The sequence below is a fragment of the Bicyclus anynana genome, chromosome 21 (genome assembly GCF_947172395.1).
Source record: "Bicyclus anynana chromosome 21, ilBicAnyn1.1, whole genome shotgun sequence".
Lineage (NCBI taxonomy): Eukaryota > Metazoa > Arthropoda > Insecta > Lepidoptera > Nymphalidae > Bicyclus > Bicyclus anynana.
In genome coordinates this window covers 6,995,494-7,013,214 of record NC_069103.1, presented here as the reverse complement: position 1 = coordinate 7,013,214, position 17,721 = coordinate 6,995,494, and the positions used below count along the sequence as shown (strand labels likewise).

Sequence of the window (17,721 nt, the reverse complement as noted above, 5' to 3'; positions counted from 1 at the left end):
GAGAGTTTATAGTATAAACTCTAATACTCGTATTTGTAAGTGTGCATATTTGACTAGATTATTGTGCATTTATAAATGGTCAATCTATTTTGTACAGTCCATTTGCCATTGGATGCAGTCTATGGAATAGCCTATAAGCTATTTAAGCAATTGCCATGGACAATCAAGAAAAAAATTAAAAACTCTTCGGAAAGTCCAAAAAACGTTAAATCATGTTAGGCCAACCACATCCACTATCCAGCATGGATAAGTGCCAGAGGAACAGAACATACATATTGTACCTACGACACGTGGGTATTTTTAACCGACTTCCAAAAAGGAGGAGGTTCTACGTTCGGCTGTATGTATGTTTTTTTTTCTTTTTTTTTTTTTTTTTATGTATGTCCAGCGATAATTCCGTCATTTGTGGACCGATTTTGAAAATTCTTTTTTGTTTTGAAGGGTTTGATTCCAGGGTGGTCCCATTTTTTTCATGTCAGGATCTGATGATGGCATCCTGGAGAAATCGAGGGGAACTTTCGAAAATCGTAGAGACGGCTAGTGCGTTTGTTAGTGTTTCCATAAGGTATTTTAAACCACTACAATTTTATGAAGGTCTGGAGTTGGTCTGATGATGGAGCCGATACACAGACGATGGAACTCGTCAACGATTTACAGCAGGTACCTTTTGTTTGGGCTTAATTTATTTGTATTGATGAGAACTTTCCACCTAGATAGGTTGTGACTGTATTAAGGGTCTGATGATGAAGACGAAGGACAGTGAAGAGAACTCCTCGACGGTTCACAGTAGCTACCTTGTGTTTGGACTTGATAAATTTGTATTGATGAGAACTTTCCACCTAGATGGGTTGTGACTGTATTAGGGGTCTGGTGATGAAGACGAAGGATAGTTAAGGGAACTCCTCGACGGTTCACAGTAGCTACCTTGTGTTTTGACTTGATAATTTTGTATTGATGAGAACTTTCCACCTGAATAGGTTGTAACTGTATTAGAGGTCTGGTGATGAAGATGAAGGAGAGTTAAGGGAACTCGTCGACGGTTCACAGTAGCTACCTTGTGTTTGGACTTGATAAATTTGTATTGATGAGAACTTTCCACCTAGATGGCTTGTGACTGTATTAGGGGTCTGGTGATGAAGACGAAGGATAGTTAAGGGAACTCCTCGACGGTTCACAGTAGCTACCTTGTGTTTTGACTTGATAATTTTGTATTGATGAGAACTTTCCACCTAGATGGCTTGTGACTGTATTAGGGGTCTGGTGATGAAGACGAAGGATAGTTAAGGGAACTCCTCGACGGTTCACAGTAGCTACCTTGTGTTTGGACTTGATAAATTTTATATTGATGAGAATTTTCCACCCATATGGATTGTGACTGCATAGGGGGTCTGGTGATGAAGACGGAGGACAGTCAGACAGTCAGTAGGTTTGTTCACACTCAGTAGGTGTGCTGACACTAAAAATTAAAAAATAAAAATTTTAATAAAAAAAATTCAACCGACTTCCAACTTAAAAATTAACCTAAACTAAAAAGCAAAAAATAACATCTTACCTATGTGCTACCTTCTGATCAGTTTGAAGGCGGTGCCAATCTAGTGTCATGTTTTAATTAAAGCCGTTTCTGAAAGAACCACAGAAATTGTGCAATTTAAACGGCTTGAATTAAAACATCACTGGCTTGGCACCGCCTTCAAACTGATCAGAAGGTAGCACATAGGTAAGATGTTATTTTTTGCTTTTTAGTTTAGGTTAATTTTTAAGTTGGAAGTCGGTTGAATTTTTTTTATTAAAATTTTTATTAAATTTATTCTTTTTAACTACAATCATAGGCGTATTGGGGGGGGGGGGCACCCTGAAATGGACCTTTGCCCACGTCATGCAAACGAATAAAACCTGAATTTTGTTAAAGATAGAGTTTAGTATTGTCTGAACAACTTTTGTCTAGCGCCAAATAGAATATTTTTTCTATTTATTGCACAGACTAAAAATGTCATGAGCCAAGAGACAAGGGACTTGAAGTTTAGTTTTGCACACCAACGTGCTTGTGTCAATTGTCTACAATTAAACGCTTGTACTACATACATTACTACTACATCCAAGGCCAAAAAGACTTCCAAAAGTAGACAAACCAGAATTATGTACATCTTAGTTTATATGTAACTTCTAAGTAAATAGACGGAAAATGGCACATAATTACGCATTGAAAATGCATTAATAACTTTGTTTTAAATAAACTTTGGCACTATGTATTATTTATTATATACTACTTACAGATAAGTATAATACTGATATTGTATTTGGCATAACAGTTACGAGGAAGAATCCTAATCAATTATAACATTTTGTATAGTTAGTTCCTAATATATCCATAAATAATGGATTAAATTCAAGTGGAAAATACACCTAATTCTAACTCTAACTTTAGTTCTAGTTTTTTTACGGATTCAATTATTTATCTAACAAATGAACAAACTAAAAATGGCTATGTAGTTAGCCTGTACGCCGTAGAAATAGGTGCGAGAGGATTACCACCAAAATCTCTCTATAACTTGCTTAAAGACTTTCTAGAAGTGGTCAGAAGTGTGGTAGAAGTGGTAGAAGGCCTCTCTAGAAGTGCAGCTAGTTCTATATTAGAACGAGTATCTAAAGCTGCTCTAATAGGATCTTACCAAATTTGGCTAGGCAGGGAGAACAACATGAGCAGAGAACGGGGAGTGTGATCGATCTCAAGGAATTCCTTAACCCTACATCCTGTAGTCACAAGTTCAGGACTCTGCCCGGAGTTTTTCTCTCTACCACGCGATGGACCCGGCAGCCGCACAGTGAATCCATGGAATGCTAACATATTCGTCTCTCAATCAGTTTTGATATTAGCTGCTGTAATTAAGGTATATAAAATATAGATCATTGTATGTTCGGTTCTACACCGAAGCCCGCTCGACGAGCTCGGGCGCCAAGGAGGCTCTGTGCGAGAGGGCGCGCAGAGGGCGGACGGGCGCGGCCGGCAGCAGGGCGCCGCCCTCGCACTGCTTGTTGCCGAGGCAGTTGCACGAACACACCTATATATTGCCTTCATTACATTTTTATACCATTGATCCAAGCCGTGATAGCCCTGTGGATATGACCTCTGCCTCCGAACCCGGAGGGTGTGGGTTTGAATCCGGTCCGGGGCATGCACCTCCAACTTTTCACTTGTGTGCATTTTAAGAAATTAAACATCACGGTCTCAAACGGTGAAGGAAAAACATCGTGAGGAAACCTGCATACTAGATATTTTTTTCAATTCTCTGCGTGTGTGAAGTCTGCCAATCCGCATTGGGCAAGCGTAGTGGACTATTGGCCTAACCCCTCTCATTCTGAGAGGAGACTAGAGCTCAGCAGTGAGCCGAATATCGATTGATAATGATGAAAAACTAAACAATTGGTTCAGTTTTAATATCATGTAAATTAAACAGGACCTATCTGGAAGTACCTACCTATATACTCTTTCAAACAAAAAAAGAATTTTTAAAATTAAGAAATGACGAAGAAATGCGGTAACAAAATTAAAAAAAAAACATACGCTTCTAATTGAGAACCTCCTCCTTTTTATAAAGTAGGTTAAAAAAAAACACGTTACCGAAGCCTGATCTTCGTGCGAGCGCATGCGGCCCGCGATGACGTGCTCGTCGATGGGCAGCATCGTCCTGCAGATGTCCTTGTCCTCGTCACGAGCATTCTCCTCCGCTTGCCTGCAGAATATTAACAGTAACAATATACAGAGGCGTGAACAAGGCTTTTAAGTAGGGTAAGCATACTATGTACAACTTGTATAACTATGTACAAAGTGGGATCTTTGTAATCCCATATTCTTCAAAAGATCCAGGGAAAGATAAAGATAAAGATAAAAAATTTAAATAAATTTTAAAGATAAAGGCCTGGTCGTAGACGTACATCTTGGCTCAAGAACTTACGCCAATGGTTTAATATGAGTACCAGATCACTCTTTCGGGCAGCAGTGAACAAAGTGAAATTAGCCTTAATGATTGCTGACCTCCGATAGGAGATGGCACTATCAGAAGAAGATTCTTCAAAATAAGACCGTCACTAATCCAAATAAAATAAAGCTATAAGCTTTACCACACTGGCCCAATGCGGATTGGCAGACCTCACACACGCAGAGAATTAATATAACTCTCTGGTATGTAAGCTTCCTCGCGATGTTTTCCTTCACCGATTGAGACACGTGATATTTAATTTCTTAAAATACACACAACTGAAAAGTTGGAGGTGCAAGCCCCAGACCGGATTCGAACCCACACCCTCCGGAATCGGAGGCAGAGGTTATATCCACTGGGCTATCACGGGCACGATAACCTTTCACAGATACCTAATTTTAAAATTTAAAAAATCTCTGGATCTACTAAACCAATTTTGAAAATTCTTTTACCATTAGGAAGCAACGTTATTTGTGGATGTCATAGGTTATATTAAAAGAAAATTTAAAAAAAAGTTTTTTGGGGTCCCTTCCCTACATGCAAAGTGAGGATAAATTTCTTATCGTCTATCTCATGGTGTGGGGTAGTCATCGGCATTTTTGTGCATTACATAATTAAAGTGCTAACTTAATCTACGGAACCCTACACTGCGCGTGGTTTGACACGCACTTGACCGGTTTTTGATATTGTTTACACACAATACTCACATGGTCATGAACCTCAGTACCAGCAAGTTGATGCTAGCTGCAACCACCGCCAGGCCAAACAATATGAACACTAGACTCAGTGCTACGTAACCAGGCTTGCTTGTCAAAGCTTGATCATTCTGAAAAATGATGAAAAATGTAAAAATAACATTTTCATTTTACATCATCATTCGCCATTATCAACCATATGAAGGGCTCACTAAAGAGCATCACTATCTTTGACGTTTGCTAGTTGACATATATACGAAATTAAGATTCTATGTAACCACCACCACCAATTCTATGTAGCCACAGGGCTCTATATTAGGACCTTTACTCTTTGTACTATATATAAATGACATTCATACTTGCTTTAAACATACCAACTTTCTGTTATACGCGGATGACTTGAAAATATTCTTACAAATGAATAAAGAATCAGAGTGCCACCTACTTCAAGAAGATCTAAATCGTTTAACAGAATACTGTAAGTTAAATAAGTTGCATTTAAGTTTACCAAAGTGCCACGCCATCACTTTTACTAAAAATAAATTTACTACTAGTTTCACCTACAACCTCTGTAATGAAAAACTATCAAGAGTCCTTAGCGTTCGTGATCTCGGTATTCAGCTTGATTCAAAGTTACAACTAGAGAAACACATTAACAAAATTGTTAGTAATGCCTACCGTCTATATGGATTTGTGATGCGTTCAACGACGGACTTTTAAAAACCATCTACATACTTGCATTTATACAAATCCCTGATAAGGCCTCAACTGGAATATGCATCTTGTATATGGAACCCTCTCTATGATAAGTACAAACATCAGCTTGAAATGGTCCAGAAAAAATTCCTTCGCTCAATGCACTACAGATGCTATCGTTCTAGACTTTCCTATTCTGAGCTTCTAATGAAACACAATCTGCTGACACTTGAATCCAGGCGTAAGCTCTTAGAAGCAACGATATTGCATGGTCTGTATCACAATAAATATGATTGCTCTGATTTAGTCAGCAAATTATCCCTTAATGTCCTCAGGTACGCAGGTCGACGCAAGGTGCGTGCTTTCAATTTGTTCACTGTTAAATTTTGTAGAAACACGCTGGAAAACGCTCGCCTATGCGCCGACTTGTGGACACGTACAATAACTACTTCGATGAAGTCGATATATTTAGTATGTCCGAAAGCATGTACAAAAAAGCTATAACAGATATTTTAAAAAAAGAACAATCAATTAACTTAAATAGTGTGTAGTCAGTTTTGTGTAAATTATAATTTAGGTTTAACTGTATTTAACTGTTATGCGGTGAGTTGCAATTTGACTGTTAATATTATTGTTATTTGGTATATTTTGATAATATAAATTATTTGTTTACTTTTAATTACAAAAAAAAAAATATTCATATTAACATCATATAAAAAAAACAATCAATTAATTGAATTATTCAGTAAAAAATTATTCAGTTTTGTGTAAAATATTTAAATTAGGTTTAACTGTTATGTAGTGTGTTGTAACTGTTATAGATCTCTCATTTATTTATTAGTTTATTTATTAGTTTTTTTTCATTTTAAATTTTATTAAATAACATATATTATTGTTAATTGGTATATTTTAATAAGTAGTATAAATTCTTTGTTTTTATTTATGTTATTGTAATTAATTATTTTTATTGTCTTTTGTGTACTTCTTCCTTTTGATTCGACTGCTTTATGTTAACCACTTTCCTTGTTTGTCTTGTAAATGTCATTTGTAGGTATGTTTTGTGACGCCTTTATTTTTAATTTGTGTAATTCGTGAATAGTGTTGTTGTTTACATGTTTATTAACCCCTTTGCATGGTAATTTAAGCCTTACTAACCTCTAATATGTAAATGTTTTCTGTCCCAAATAAATAAAAATAAAAAATAACAAATATGTCATCCGGCGCTTACTGGTGGATATCATCAGTCGGTAAATGACATTTTGTCAATTGATTTGATGTTAATTTTAATAGGTTCATAATAAAGACCAAAATAATGAATAGCAGGACCTGTAGCAGGCGATTCTCTTTCTACAAACGTTAACAATTTAAAAAGTAAAAAAAAATATGAGATCCGATCGATTACTTGATCACGTGACCTGTCGATAACGAAAGTTATTCCCATACATTTTTTTACTTTTTTTTTATTCTCTACAGGTTAGCCATTGACTACAATGTCACCTGATGGTAAGTGATGATGCAACCTAAAATGGAAGCGGGCTAATTTGTGATTGTTGAAGAAAATCAACATGCCACATAGCCACAGGCCTGGTGTCCCTCCTTATAGGTAAGGGGACATGGAGCTTTGTTATACTGTGAACTGTTTCAAGTATCCTTACAAGAATTGGCGATTATTCTAAAATGCTGAAACTTTTTACTAATTACCTTAAACTTGACTAACATCTATATCAACCGGAAATAAGAAAAATAACTGTCAATTTTAGAATAATACGTTTAGTTGGAGTTTATCGTTAATACCTATAACCAAATTCACTCAACATTATATGTTTCATAGCTACAGGATGGTGCGGGTGACAGTTCGTTTCACTCTTAAAAGTTTGCCGCGATTCAGGATAATAGTTGGTGGTCACCTTACCCATGCTATCGCAAAAACACTTTAGTATCCATTTTTTAAATGATATTTTATTGCTACGTACCTGCAAAGCGACATAGTCCCCGAACCCAATGGTTGTGAGAGTCACAAAGCAATAGTAGAAACTATCGAAGTAACTCCATCCTTCGTACCGAGAGAACACTGCAGCACCTGAAGTTTTTTAAATTATTAGTTAATTAATTATTTAATTAAGTAGTTTCTCATACCTACAACCTACTAACAAAATTTGTAATTAAAAATTACCGATTGTATATAATTTAAATGATTTAATAGGTATTATATAAATGTGATAGCAAATCTTTCTGTTTGTCTGCTTTTTTTCTTTTCACGGCTAAACTTAACCATTTTAGATGAATTTTGGGACTGTGATAAAAAAACGACTCTGGAGTTGAACCCAAAATCTGTCGTTTCTGCGGGGTTAATACCAAATTGAAATTCACGCGAACGAGGTCGCGGGGGACAGCTAGTACCTATAATATTCTAGCGGTAGAGCCTAGAACGTACCCTTGACTTTCTGAAAAACCTTACACAAATGATAATAAAACTGCCATTACCAAATGACAAAGAGAGTCATTAACACACGCGTCTATGGGACTTGTTTCGTGGCGCGGAGTATATATCACACAGTGGATTTCACCTACCCGTTGTAATGATGATGGACGAAAGCATTCCCGTCGCAAACATGAGATTCATCTCAGTAGCCTCTGTGGTGTTACAACGCAAATAGCATTTGGCCCGTCTTATCACCACCGACGCAAACTTGTTGAGACGCTCACCGATACTTTGGAACATTACTAATCCTAGAGGTATCCCCACCTGAAAATACATTTATTAATTTAGGCTAGCTAGCTCCCTGACTCCCTGATGTCCACGTGGAAATCCTTTTAGGACTTTCAAATCGATCTATCTAAATATACAAGCACGAAATATCGAAAACCACTTGATAGATAGTTTATAGTTAATAGTCGTCCGCAATCAAGTTTTGCAACAGGGCTGGATTAAGATCCAATGGCAGACGAAGACGCGGGCGTCCGCTAGTTGCGTCATACTATATGATTTTTGTCGTAACTTTATTGTTTTATTAGGCAACGCGCGAATGGAAGCTCTCAATAAGGAATAATTTTTCCCGTTTTTGTAACACTTCATTGAAATTACATTTTCTCCATGGAAACTGGAAATCTGTTAGTGTTGAATATAAACTAAACAAATGTCTCACCATAGCATATGCCATACAGAATGCTTTCCCACCAACTGTGACAGGCGTGGAATGGCCATAACCAATCATCGCCAGAACAACAGTGGCAAAGTAAAAGGCGCCCGCAAACTTCCACTGTGGACCTGCTTTGTGCGGCTTGTTCTCTATTATCACTATTTCTATCATATGATAATCTTCCGGCGTTATGTTGTATTTACGTACAAGACCGTCTTTTATATCTGTGAACAACGAACAAGTATAGAGTACTTCGGTACAGTCGGTAATGGATTGGATTTACAATAGACATTGTAGTGTTTGTGTATATATTATACACCGGTAGTGGGAGAAAGCGGGCAGTCTGTCTCTGGCATCGAGAGAAGGCGGACGTGTGCCCCTGGCCATTACAGTGTATAATAGTGTAGTGGTGAGACAGTGACTTACTGCTATTACAGTAAGGACAAGGAACCTTACAGACATAAATGTAAGTTTTTTCCATCAATCTCACAATGATGATGCAATCTAAGATGGAACCTAACAAATTAGCGGTCTTAATTCATTTATTTAATAGGACAAACAAAATAAAGTACATAATTTAACAACAATTGGTTGACAGTTGAGTTTTAGACAGTAATAAGATCAACAACATACATTGTACCTGAAGTACATTGACTAGGCGATCACTATCATTCGCACGGCTCGCGGAACTGACAGAATATATGAAAACACAGGGAACAATTTTTATGGGCTTTTTCATGAAACATAAATGCAGTCTATACAATATAATGTTGTTGAATATGATGACATAATAAAAGATACCTGACAAAACTTCCCATCTCTTGGTCTCAGTGCCAGATTCTAAGGAATCAAAAACTGCAGCGCCAATCAGTAAATATGTAAATGTACACACCACAAGAGATAGTGTGCGAACATTTTGTCTCTTCATTGTTGTATTGCTGAAAACAATAAAAGTAAAATATAATTTGTTTCCTTGAAGAATCTCACGAATATTAATATTTATAAGTTTTTAGTAGTATTCATCATCATCATATCAGCTGATGGACATCCACTGCAGGACATAGGCCTTTTGTAGGGACTTCTGAACATCACAATCCTGAGCAGACTGCATCCAGCGACTCTCTAGATTCAGAGATTACCCCCTACAACCTCATAAACTTTATATTAGTATAGAAGTATATAATTATATAAATAAACTACTAAACCAATTTGAAAATTTCTTTTATGGTTCACCAATAGAAAGCTACATTATCAGGGAGTAACATAAGCAATATTTTATCCCCATTATCCCACAGGAATACAAACTACGCGGGTGAAACCGCGAGGTTCTGCTAGTTCAATAGGTATATAATAAAATAGGTATATACATACATGTATACAGACTACAGAGGCATATTCATTATTCGCTCAGCGAAAAATCTCTTTAAAGATTTTAGAAAAATTCAATATGTAAAATCGCAATTAATGTAAGCATTATAATATTTATAGCAACACACTAACATTTTACAAGCGCAAGTTTATATTTGTATGTTAGGTACTCCTTCACGCCGGAACTACTAAACCAATTTGGTTAAAATTTTGAATAATCGATAGAGTGTACATTGGATTAATACTATGACTACTTCTATCCCGGAAAAATCTATGGTTTCCACGGAAATTGTGAAAATTGTGATTTTCAAGATATCGTTGTCGCGGGCATCTGCTAGTTTTAAATTATAAAGAGATTTTCAATTTCACACTCATGGATTTAGAATAGGTCTCGAGCTAGCAATCGCAAAAGCTTGTTTTAAATCAATTTTAATAGTTTTAAGTTAATGTTACTAATAAAAGTACTATGATAATAGGTCGTACTTACTTATTTCTATATCTTTAACTGCTACTTGTTTACACTAATCTATGTATTTTTATACCACAAGACCGTAGTATATTTGGAGACTTTTATCTACTTTCTTGCGTAAATCTTTTCAAGTAAAATACATACAGTTTAGCTAAAAAGTTAAATTTTATTTAATTCAAATCAAATCGATAAAATTGTAAACATTGGACCACAGATCACAAACGGCTAAAAAGACCACAGATTAAATTTAATAGATCCATAGAGTACATTGAATATAAATAGATCATTGGACGTAGACGAATAACATTAACAGATAAGTTTATCATATCACCAAAGAAAACAATAATAGATATTATTTTCATCAAGAGAGAAAACAGAGAAGGGATCATCATCTTTTCTTCTCATGACTTATTTATTTATTTAGCTGCCCGTGGTGCAAAATGCGCACTAAATAGTGACAAACAAACATTCACTTCTACCAGTCGTTGATGTGTGATCGCAACTTGAGGCTTGAGAGCAGAGTGTAAAAACTAGAAATAAGGTTTCTAAACGCTAACGTGAAATGTCAAGTTAGTATTTGAAATTGTTGTCATTGTCAATGTCAAGTTGACGTTGACAGTTTTTAACATCGTGTGAATTCGTGTGCGAATTTGGTTTCCTTTTCGGTTTCGGCAATTAAAGAATTGTTGAAATAAACACATAAATTGTGGTTGAATTCACCGACTGTCGTAAAATATCGCGACATGAAAATAGCTTGTAGCAAATCAAACCCGCCACTTGGTGATAATATTTGTATTTATTAAAGTCTTGAAAAATATTTAAAAAGGCGGTCCCAAAATAACATTTCTATCTAATTTTAGGTGGACTGCTTGCTGCAGAACTTTATAGATCAACAGTGAAAGATGTGGAAGTGGTGTGGAGTGGAGAATCTTCGGTAACACTTCCGAATTCGGCGAAACCGGTGCCTTTTGGAACTAGCAACGATTTGATAAGAATTATTGAAAATGCCTTCAACAAGTCGGCTGGGCCACTCCAGAGGCTTACTATGAATCATTGGCTTTCTTTTAGTCTCATCCTAGAAGAGGATCTAATAAAATCTGTTGAATATTTAGACAGAATTCTTGGTCCATTGACATATTTAGTTGGAGAATCCTTGACAGTCTCTGATTTAGCTGTGTTCAGTGTTCTTTATGGTGAGAAACTAAATCTCAATATTGTATTTCTATAACATTCTCATACAATACAATACTTAAATAATTTCTTGATTATTTAATTCAATTTACAGTATTTATTTTTTATGATGCAATATTTTTATTTGTCGCATTACAAAGCATTGCTCTACCTGGAAATATATTGTTATTTGTTTATGAATTACCTGAAAATATTGTCACATTACAAGGTATTTGTAGATGTATATACTATAACATTAATCTGTAGGTTCAGGTTATTTACAATGTTCTGTACAACAAGGGGTATATGTTAATAATAATAATGTATGTGTTTTAATAGACTGATAAATTTGATAATCTGACATGGACTGCAAAACCTTTGTTGGATTGGATAACCAAGGGTACACTGTAATTTTTAAAACAGTTTTCGTCCTTGTTTAAGCTTCCACCCAGTTCAAGGAAACGCTGAAATCGAAACCATTGAGTAATGTTCAAAGATGGATGAAACTTGTGGAAGCACAAGATCCAGTATCTAAAGCTTTAAAAGACATTCCTGCTGATGTACTGGATAATCTATCTAAGGCTTCATCAAGGTATTGTACACATTTTTCAATTAATTTGATATGCCTGTCTATTATTATATCATATTAAAATATGTGCTTTACTTTACTAGATGCCCTAAAACACAAACATGGATGTAAACAAAGTGAACAAAGATTTTCTACTATTAGATATGTAACATACCTACAAAATCACAGCAAAAAGAGATTTGATTCTAGCTACTCCACTGAGCGCAACATGCACAATTTTGTGTTTACTTACATTAACTCAACCTTGCCGTGTTCAAAATGTAGTAGTTTCAAGTGTGACTAAAAGAAATTAAGACAATTAGCCACTTTTGTCTGCCTCAGTTTGGATAGTGATATGTCTAATAGTATAAAATCTTTGCATGTAGACATAAAAACTGGCTATTGCCCAGACCTAGGCTAATTATGAACTATTTATATTATGTTATTTTTTATTTAATTATATCACTTAATAATTATTTTCTAGGAGATCACCACCAGTTGCAAAAGAAGTGGTATCTGGTAGACTACAGGAAGGCAAGTTCATAGACTTACCACATGCTGAAATGGGAAAAGTTGTTGTGCGTTTCCCACCTGAAGCTTCAGGGTAAGTTTTTGCTAACTATAATTTTGAAAATTTGCTTACAAAAATCAATAAAGAGTAAAATTTTTCAATACCTATAACTATATAATAACCGAAAGGGGTGTGGATTTTCATCCTCCTCTTGACAAGGTTAGCCCACTTCCATCTTAGACTGCATCATCACTTACCATCAGGTGAGATAGTAGTCAAGGGCTAACTTGTAAAGAATAAAATGAAAAAAAAAATCCTATCAATGCAACATAAAAAATAAAAATAGTTTATTTCAGTAACATTAATCAGTAACAAATAATAAAAGGCTAGAGTCTTCTTTTAAGAGTTGTAAACTCCTGTGACAGAAGACTCCGCTCTTAAAACATAGAGACATTGCTGGCTACAAATATCTATACTAATATTATTTAGTTGAAGAGTTTGTTTTATTGCTTACTAGTAGTTCCTGAGATTAGCGCATTCAAACAAACAAACTCTTCAGCTTTATAATATTAGTATAGATGTAGGTTAAGCTCTGAAACAAGTATATTTTTGTTTCTTACATGCTACAACTAATAGGAGCTGAACATCAATGAAAAATTTGGCAAAAATGTTATTATTTTTGAGATATTTGTGTGCATTGTGTAAACAGTAATAAGTTATGCTAAAATTCTGTATTATGAAGTTGATCCCATAAAAAGAATGTGACAGCATTTATGCGTTTTTTAAGGTTGCCATTTATCAAAGGTAATCAGACAAAGTTACATGCATATTGAGTAATTTTATATAACTTTCAGGTACCTTCACATTGGGCATGCTAAAGCTGCTTTACTCAATCAGTATTACCAACAGGCATTTGAAGGAAAGCTAATTATGAGATTTGATGACACCAATCCAGCTAAGGAGAATGCAGACTTCGAAAAAGTAAGTAATTGTTAACTGGACATTCATACTTTTGTTTTTCGAATGCAGACTTTGAAAAAGTCAGTAATTATAGACTGATATTAATATATTTACTTAAAGTTAGTTATAAAATTTTAGCCAAATTTTTTAAAAATTTGACCCAAGTAAAGTAAGTTCTTTTAACTGGCTTTACCTGGGTTGTAAAAACATGAGTAGCAACACTTACTAATACTTACTTGTTGATACTACTACTCTACTGTTCTTCTTGAATAAAGAGAGTATGAAATTGTTCAATTCAGGTAATTCTTGAAGATGTGGAGATGCTAGAGATCAAGCCGGACATGTTCACTCACACGTCCCAGTACTTTGACCTGATGCTAGACTTCTGTGAGAAGCTCATCAAGGAGGGGAAAGCGTTTGTGGATGACACTCCTCCAGAACAGATGAAGAACGAACGAGAGCAGAAGGTTGAAAGCAAGAATAGGAACAACTGTGAGTTAGGCATTTTGCTATGATGGTTTTCGATTCATCATCATCATCATTATGAATATACACCACCTCAACAACTTTTTACCCTTTTACCTTTAGGGGTAAAAAATCTTGAATATCATTATTTTTAGTAGAGGTTGTATACAAACCAATTTACATTTACAAATGTAACTTGAAAACTGAAAAACTTTCCATATTAACTTTCAACTGTTTCAACCCAGTTTCATCTCCTTCTGATTTTAAAGTAAAGTAGTGAAGTATAAAGTATTATATACCTTTCATCGTATTATGGACTCAAATAGTGCCAAGTTTCATTTGAATTCTTTCAGTAGTTTCAGCGTGATGCCTGGTCAACAAAAATACAGACAGACAGGGTGTAGTGTAAAGTACATACCCTAGTACTAGTAGCAGTAGTACCCTCAGTTATCATACTCTGGACTGATACTGAGAATTATTTATAACCAACTTAAAAAATGGAGGAGGTTATCAATTTGTCGAAATCTTTCGCTTGGGTTGGAATGCACTTCCGACGTCTGAATTTTAGGCGAGCATTTAACGCATTACTGCTGTATATCTGCGATATAATCAAGTGCGAGGCATTTTTTCATAAAAGAAACGTGAAAAAAAAAATAACTTTAAAGAATGTATACTTTTATATACAGCTGTGGAGAAGAACCTCCAGCTATGGGGTGAGATGAAGAAAGGTAGCGAAATCGGAGTACGGAACTGCGTGCGAGCCAAGATTGATATGCAGTCAACGAATGGGTGCTTGCGCGATCCCACCATATACCGCTGCAAGCCCGAGTCACATCCACGCACTGGCACTAGCTACAAGTAAGTGTTAGAGTAGCAATAAGTATTCTTTATTATTATTTTTTAATTCTTTACAAGTTAGCCTTTGACTACAATCTCACTTGATGGTAAGTCATGATGCGATCTAAGACGGAAGCGGGCTAACTTGTTAGGAGGAGGATGAAAATCCACACCCCTATCGGTTTGTAAACGACAACGTACCGGAACGCTAAATCGCTTGGCGGTACGTCTTTGCCGGTAGGGTGGTAGTTAGCCACGGCTGAAGCCTCCCACTAGCCAGACCTAGAATAACTAAAAAAACCTCAATAGTTCCAGCCGGGGATCGAACCCAGGACCTCCGTCTTGTAACGTCAGTCAGGGGAAATCTGGTCTAGTAATTGCAATCAATGGCGTTATTATATTTTGCTGATATTAAATAGGTATATTCATTAAGTATCATTAACATTATTCATTTAGTTTTATTTTTTAAGTCTCTTTATGTGTGCAATAAAGCTGTTTACGATTACGATTAGTTTATCTGATTTATTGGTGTATAATTCATTAAATATTCTTTTCTAATCTATATTCAGCGCGTTATCGACTGAATCGTGAGGCCTTGGTTTGCTTAATTGATTTGTACTAACTACTGCTTTCCAGCCGTTGTTGGAGAACTGTGGTGAATCTAAGCTCCAAATATTCTCTCTTATAAGGAGTGAAGCCTTGTAGTTTGTAATCGATCATTCAAATTGTCTATACCATGGCCCGACGACTAAGTTAAAAGACGAAGTTCATCATCATCATCAGCCGATGGACGTCCACTGTTGAACATAGGCTTCCAAGCACTACTGTCTCGAGCTGCCTGCATCCAGCGAATCCTTGCAGCTCGTTGATGTCGTCAGTCCACTTGGTGGGGGGTCGACCAACACTGCGCTTTCTAGTGCGGGGTCGCCATTCTAGCACCTTACGACTCCAACGTCAGAAAAAGACGAAGTTCATTAAGGCAATATCGATAAATAATTTGAAATTAATTTTACCAGGGTCTATCCAACTTACGACTTCGCTTGTCCGATCGTGGACTCTATAGAGGGCGTCACTCACGTCTTGCGAACCATGGAGTATCACGACCGCGACCCGCAGTTCTACTGGTTTATAGACACGCTCGGTCTGAGGAAACCTTACATTTGGGAGTACAGCAGGCAAGTATTCATCTATGGCCATATTTATAAACGTGGATTAAAAATTAATCATCAATTTAGTTCAAAGTAAAGTGGACCTAATCACCACTATTTAAAGTTAACTTTACTTTGGAGAAAACTGATGCTTAAATTGTATATAATGTTTATAATTATGGCTTTTTTTTTGAGACAAAGGTAAAGAAATCATCTAATTAGACCGTCTGACAAGTTTTAAAATGTGGATTACTTATAAAAGTATATTACAGAATATTTTTAATTTAAAATGTTTAAGTACTTGTTGTTTTAATGTATGCTGAAAACAGTTCGTGACTTACTTTATTGGCATAATGGCAAATATTTCTTTACTATTAGAAAAAAAATATACATATAATATGCATAGTTCATATTCCCTATTCTGACTTTTATTGTTTTTTTTTTACAAGTATGTTTTTTTAGGTTGAGCATGACAAACACGGTGTTATCAAAGAGAAAGTTGACGTGGTTTGTTGAACAAGGACTTGTTGATGGATGGTAAGTGTTGAATAAAGTTATATTATCAAGATATTTATAATTTATAAGAAACAATGGAGTGTGTGTAAAGTCCGACCGCTCAGAAATTGCGTTTCTGACAGGCCGTGCGAATGGGACAAACATATTCAATTACAATTGCCTCGTTGTTTTGTCTCTCTCTCATGTTACATCGCCCATTCGATCATGACCTGTCAGAAACGCAATCTTTAAGTGGTCGGACTTAATGTGTGGGAAAAGGCTGTTCATAATTAGCAGATATGTAGATATAGGACATTATGAAACATGTTGCATGATAAGGGTCAATAAAACTAAAATCCATTATATATATTTTATAATATAAATCAAAATTAACATATTTTTCTATCTGAATGTGACTGACTTTTAAAATTGTTGTAGGGACGACCCCCGTATGCCAACAGTACGCGGCGTGCTTCGTCGAGGTATGACGGTGGAAGGACTCCGCCAGTTCATACAAGCGCAGGGCTCCAGCCGGTCTGTAGTGTTCATGGAGTGGGACAAAATATGGGCCATCAACAAAAAGGTATCACTATCAGCATCATCTTAATGACAAGTTAGACAGCTATCTATGTCATCACAGTCCAGGAGGGACTGCGATGTTACCTTAGAGTTATTGAGTGACGATGCAGTCTATAATGTCTGTAAGCTTATTTCAAAGAGATATAGATCCTTTTAAGAGAGTTGAACCAAAATGGCGGTCATCTGCAGAAGTACAATTATAAACCAAAGTGTTAACGTACATTACACGTACAATGACGGCCGCGTGGCGCAGTGGGTAGTGACCCTGCTTTCTGCATCCACGGCCGTGGGTTCGATTCCCACAACTGGAAAATATTTGTGTGATGAGCATGGGTGTTTTCCAGTGTCTGTGTGTATTTATACATTATATAAGTATTTATATGTAGTATATAATTGTATATTAATATTATAATATCAACTATCTTAGCACCCATAACACAAGCTACTCTGTATGCTTACTTTGGGGCTAGATAGTGATGTGTATTGTTTAAGTATATTTATTTTATTTATTTATTTACATTGTACAATTGTACATACATCGAGTTCATGGAAGGAATGTCATCCGAAAATGTTTTACTGCGCATAGTTCGACGGATAGGCCGCGTACTGTACACAATGTGTATAGTACAGAATAGACCAATGT

General features: G+C 35.8%; 2 protein-coding genes across 4 annotated transcripts in view; one reads left to right on the top strand and one right to left on the bottom strand.

The window, feature by feature from the left end:
• Positions 1–740: 740 nt before the first annotated feature.
• On the bottom strand, positions 741–10,556 carry LOC112057232 (two pore potassium channel protein sup-9). The gene is made up of 8 exons (XM_024097730.2): positions 10,364–10,556; positions 9,310–9,446; positions 8,515–8,732; positions 7,940–8,114; positions 7,342–7,448; positions 4,685–4,803; positions 3,620–3,731; positions 741–3,059 (listed from the first exon to the last, which is right to left on the bottom strand). Exons 2-8 carry the CDS (start codon positions 9,434–9,436, stop codon positions 2,922–2,924), a joined length of 996 nt encoding a protein of 331 aa, XP_023953498.1. The 5' UTR covers positions 9,437–9,446; positions 10,364–10,556; the 3' UTR covers positions 741–2,921.
• Positions 10,557–10,967: 411 nt separating this feature from the next.
• LOC112057188 (bifunctional glutamate/proline--tRNA ligase) overlaps positions 10,968–17,721 on the top strand; it is a 38,731-nt gene continuing 31,977 nt past the window's right edge. For 2 of the 3 annotated variants that reach the window (XM_024097688.2, XM_024097681.2), the window contains exons 1-10: positions 10,968–11,125; positions 11,206–11,538; positions 11,957–12,107; positions 12,568–12,687; positions 13,449–13,575; positions 13,854–14,046; positions 14,706–14,877; positions 15,873–16,031; positions 16,467–16,541; positions 16,938–17,082. In XM_024097688.2, the coding sequence (XP_023953456.1) occupies positions 11,089–11,125; positions 11,206–11,538; positions 11,957–12,107; positions 12,568–12,687; positions 13,449–13,575; positions 13,854–14,046; positions 14,706–14,877; positions 15,873–16,031; positions 16,467–16,541; positions 16,938–17,082 (1,512 nt within the window). In that variant the 5' untranslated portion in view covers positions 10,968–11,088. Of the gene's footprint in view, positions 11,126–11,205; positions 11,539–11,956; positions 12,108–12,567; positions 12,688–13,448; positions 13,576–13,621; positions 13,635–13,853; positions 14,047–14,705; positions 14,878–15,872; positions 16,032–16,466; positions 16,542–16,937; positions 17,083–17,721 lie in introns of those variants that run through there. The other variant, XM_024097708.2, reaches the window with a different exon arrangement.

Coding starts and splice junctions, on each gene's coding strand:
- LOC112057232 (XM_024097730.2), bottom strand. CDS start 9,436: ATGAAGAGACAAAATGTTCGCACACTATCTCTTGTGGTGTGTACATTT. Junction 8,733..9,309: donor GAGATGGGAAGTTTTGTCAG/GTATCTTTTATT, acceptor CGTTGTTCACAG/ATATAAAAGACGGTCTTGTA. Junction 3,732..4,684: donor GTACTGAGGTTCATGACCAT/GTGAGTATTGTG, acceptor AATATTCTGCAG/GCAAGCGGAGGAGAATGCTC.